Consider the following 4,824-nt stretch of genomic DNA (forward strand, 5'->3'; position numbering starts at 1 on the left):
AGTTTTTGATGTATTTATCAATGAATTAATATGTATTTTACTAAGTAAAAAAATAACATTGAGATGTTTTCTCTTAAAATGAAACAAAGAGGAGCAATCACTTGAAAAGCTACTCAGACCTGACTTCCATTGCACAGAAGAGGAAGAGTGTGAGCAAAAATATGGAGCCCCCAAAGAAACAACTCAAATTTGGAGAGACCAAGATCATTTCTCAAGCAACCATTGATAAAGCTGTACTGCGATTCATTGTATACGGTCTCCAACCTTTTAGCGTGGTTGAAAAAGAGGAATTTAAGGACCTGATTCATGACTTGCAGCCTAACTCTACTGTATGAACAAGACTATCCATCTGTGCCAAGATTGAGGAAGCTGCAGGAGGAATGAAGAAAAGTGTAACAGAAGCCATGAGAGGGGTAGAATACATCTGTACAACCACTGATTGCTGGAGTTCAAGGCGGCGCAGTTTTATAGGTATGACAGCGCACTGGATTGACCCAAACGATCTACATCGATCCTCTGCAGCACTTGCCTGTCGACAATTAAAGGGGTCGCACACATTTGATGTTCTTGCAGCTGCAATTCATTACATACACTCTGAATTTGAGATTCATGAGAAGGTTGTCTGTATAACAACAGACAATGGCTCAAATTTTTTGAAAGCCTTTTGTGTCTATGGAGGTGAGTACATACATTGCAACAATACAGAAAGTGCAATAGCACCCCCAACAGAAGATGAAGTTGATGATGAATCTGACACTCAAGATGAGGAGAAATGTGAGGAGATTGAATTGGTTGAGGTTGCTGAAATTCTAGCCAAGGATGATCTTGAATTTCATTTGCCCAAGAATCAACGTTGTGCTTGCCATCTTCTGAACCTGGTTTCCACCGTGGATGTTGACACTGCTCAATTGGATGAAACATACAAAAGGTTATCAAGATCATCCTTCTCCAAATGTTGGGCCTTGTGGAACAAGAGTGGCCGGTCCAACAAAGCTGCAGAGATGATAGAAGAGGAATGTAGTATGCAGTTAATTCGTCCAAATGCCACACGATGGAACTCTTTCTTTCTTTCTTTCTTTCTTTCTTTCTTTCTTTCTTTCTTTCTTTCTTTCTTTCTTTCTTTCTTTCTTTCTTTCTTTCTTTCTTTCTTTCAGTGGAGAGGATCCTGAAGGGAAAGGGAGATTGTGCTTTCCGGAATCTCGGTGCGGAATTCAAAATCCCCATGTGAGTAATGTTATAATGTAATGATTAAGACTATGCCTTTTTCCACCACCGAAAATGAATGTGTATGCCAGTAAGGCATCCTGAAATGTCAGATAAAATTATGGATATTTTTTACTATTAGTTAAAAAATGGGAAACAGGAGATTACAAATTCATGCAAATTGTTCTACTATCCAATGATAAAACATTTCTATTCTGATTGAGTATCATTTATATTTTTCAGTAATCAGCTACTTTATATAGTTTAAACGAGGTTTTTCTTTTATAGGTTAACTCCTGCAGAAAAGGCATTTCTTGGGGAATATGTCACAGCTATGGCCCCTGTTGCCAAAGCAATTAATATCTTGCAGGGAGAAACGAATGTGCACATGGGCTGGCTTGTACCAACACTCAACATTATGGTTTCCAAACTAAAACGAGCCAAGATATCTATGAAACTCTGCAAGAGCCTGGTAGATGCCATCCTTGCAGGCGTGAACAAGCGCTTCGGGGACATGCTCAATGATCCTGAGCTGATTGCGGCTGCAATCCTGCTTCCAAAATTTAAAACTTATTGGACAACTGATGCATCCATCCTCAAACTCGGTTTGTTTACATATAAAACTAAATGAAGAGCAGTAACATGAATAGTACAGATTTGCTTTTTTTTCCATCGCAAACTGATTTTAGAAAGAAAACATTTAGATGGAATAATGGGTGTTCTAGTATTGAATATGATTTGTGGAATTTGGCAATATTCTATACACTTATGACATTTTTGGAACGGGGAATGTTGAGACGGTATACAAAGTAGTTTAAACTGAATAAGTGAATTAAAGCTTCATATTTTTAAAAGCTCTAAAAATGCTTTTGAATTATTTTTTTAAATTGTTGCAGGAACATTACTTAATTTGTATTGTATTTTAGGTCTTGACTTCATAAAGGGAAATATGGAGGAGACCACTCAACTTACAAGTGATGCAACTTCATCAGATGAAGAGGATTTCTTCAATCCATTGAAGTCATCCCAGACCCAGGCACAACAAGGCCAAACAGTGCTTGATGGCTATCTGACAACAACTGGTGATGACATGGCTGTCCTGAAAACCTTCCCATCTCTATTGAAGTTGTCATTAAGGCTCAACACTCCCCTACCTGCATCTGCTGCGTGCGAGCGACTTTTTAGCACTGCTGGCCTCATTTTCAGTCCAAAAAGATCTAGAATAAATTCTAAGAACTTTGAGAACCAGCTTTTGTTGAAGTTGAATAAACATATTTCCCCCCTCTGAGACTGAGAGGTACATCAGATTAAAGTCAGCTCTGAATATTTGATTTAACTTAATTTTATCTGTCCATTGCACTGAAAATATCTTTTTGATGAAACTTTTTTACTTTCAGACTAGTATGCCTTTTTGAACACTTGAGTTTGACTGAGACTGACTTGCTTGATCTGTGTTTTGTTCTGTCATGTTGAAATAGTGAGGTGTTCCATTTCATTTCAATTTAAGGAAATAAAACCTCATAAATAAACAGTTTTTTTTTCACTGAAATGTCTCTTGGAGTTTAGTTAGGATTAGTGCATCTTTGAGCCTACATTCAGAATGAGTTAAATACTTAAGTACTTTTAAAATCAGATACTTTAAGACTTTTACTCAAGTCATATTGGAATTGGTTACTTGTAACTTGTAGTGGAGTCATTTTTACAGTAAGGGATCTATACTTTTACTTGAGTATGGTTTTCAGGTACTCTTTACACCACTGCGGTTACGTCCCAGAGACATATTATAGCTCCATGGTCATTTTTACCCTGTGGGGGAGTGTTTGTTTTTGCTACCATATGCTATCGTTGTGTTTTTGTCTCCCTCTCTTTTGCATCTCTGCAGCCCAGATTGCGGTCAACTGATGCTCTTTATCTCGGTGTAGTTTGTTATAGAAATGGAGACGTTTAGATGCCGGAGAACAACATGTTTATTAGCTCCCATCAGGAGCTCATATCACTTCAACAACTTGTATCTTGTATATAAAACGTATTTAACCACAAGGGGGCACTCCAGGACCATATACGAACATAGCTTTCTTAAACACAGCCTGAATGCATTTTTCCTAGAGTGCACAAGAAAAAGCAACACCCGTCAAACATGATCATTATAAAAATACTTTATTATCATAAAAATACCTGATGAGGCTTGAGTAACAGTGATAAAAAAAGATATCCATAGGCATTTCCTAGATTCTAGACCGTTATGATCTTCTTCTGCGTATTTGGAGTTTCCGCACGAGAGCTCCCTCTGGCTTTCGGATGCAGCAGTATTTTCCCGTACTTCACTCAAAAGCTGTGCATAAATCACGTGATATTTATCGTTGGTTTATCGCGACAGCCCTAGCGCAGAGTTAGTAAATACATGGTTAAAATAGTCCATGTGACTCCCCATTGACTACAATCTTCATTTTATGAAGAGACGACTATACTTCTTGTGTGCAATAAAACAAAAATAAGCTTTATTCAACAATTTCTCCTTTCCGCGTCAGTCTCCAAAGCGCGTTCAGAAGAGCATGTGACCCATGCGTGCAGTGCAGACACAGGAGCCGGCGCTCACAATGCATGCGTGTTAAGCAGAGGCATAGCTTCTGGACACACGTCGAAGGGAGAAAATTGTTGAGTCACATCGACTATTTTAACCATTTCTTTATTGACTTCATGTGCTTTGATTGTACGTTGCGATGCTGTCTTTGGGGGTGTCCGAAATCTCTGCAACCTCATCAAAACATCTTAATTTGGGTTCCGAAAATGATTGTAGGTCTTACGGTCACCTGATGCTCGTTATCTCGGTTTAGTTTGTTATAGAAATGGAGACGTTTAGATGCCGGAGAAGATGGCTTTCTTAAACACAGCCTGAATGCATTTTAACTAGATTGCACATCATCAGTTATCGACACTCTGCATGCGGCGTAGGACACAATCCTGCTATAAAAGGAGGCAGAGAGTTGCCTCACCTCTGCATCAGACTTAGTTGTTCCTCAATCGTGATTTGAGTGGTGATTGTTCATGTTTGGCCTAATGATGCTCATTTAATACTGTAAAACCTGGTGTGGTTCATTTCCAGTTGGGAAATTCTAAGGTCTTCCCTCTTTGCTCTGTTGGTATGTAAAAGGTAATTGTACTTTTATTTTATATAGACCTTTCTCCCCTTTCTTGGAAGTTGTAGGGAGAGGGTGTCAACCTTTTTGTTTGAATCCTGAGCTTATGCTTCCATTTTATATGAAATAAAATACATTTTTGTTCTATAAACATGTGTGGTGAGACTTTTCTGGGGCAGAGGCTGAGGTGGCTTCTCATCGTTTACTTTTATTTAATTTACCCTAATAGTTTTCTTTAAAAGTTACTCCTCTCCCAACCCTAGACTGAGGGGGGAGCATAACAAGTGGGGGCTCGTCCGTTCGTATTCCCCGTAAACAACGAGGTGAAGGCTTGTATGCCTGTTAAACGATTTGCGGTGAGTACTCTTTTTCTCTCATTGACTGTTTTCGACTAAGGGTGGGGAAGAGAGTGTAGTCAGACTGTGTAGAATGGAGTTTGATTTCAACGCTTTTACTCTTTCGCCTACTATTGAAGCTTTTAGTC

At 38.8% G+C, this 4,824-nt stretch overlaps 1 protein-coding gene across 1 annotated transcript; it reads left to right on the forward strand.

Annotated features, from left to right (window-relative positions):
- The first annotated feature begins 746 nt into the window (after positions 1-746).
- On the forward strand, positions 747-4,812 carry LOC130554676 (uncharacterized). Its single transcript, XM_057334488.1, has 3 exons — positions 747-1,224; positions 1,492-1,808; positions 2,130-4,812. The coding sequence occupies exons 1-3, from the start codon at positions 1,052-1,054 to the stop codon at positions 2,489-2,491; spliced, it is 852 nt and encodes a 283-aa protein (XP_057190471.1). The 5' UTR covers positions 747-1,051; the 3' UTR covers positions 2,492-4,812.
- Positions 4,813-4,824: the final 12 nt, after the last annotated feature.

The sequence above is a fragment of the Triplophysa rosa genome, linkage group LG5 (genome assembly GCF_024868665.1).
Source record: "Triplophysa rosa linkage group LG5, Trosa_1v2, whole genome shotgun sequence".
Taxonomy (NCBI): Eukaryota; Metazoa; Chordata; class Actinopteri; order Cypriniformes; family Nemacheilidae; genus Triplophysa; species Triplophysa rosa.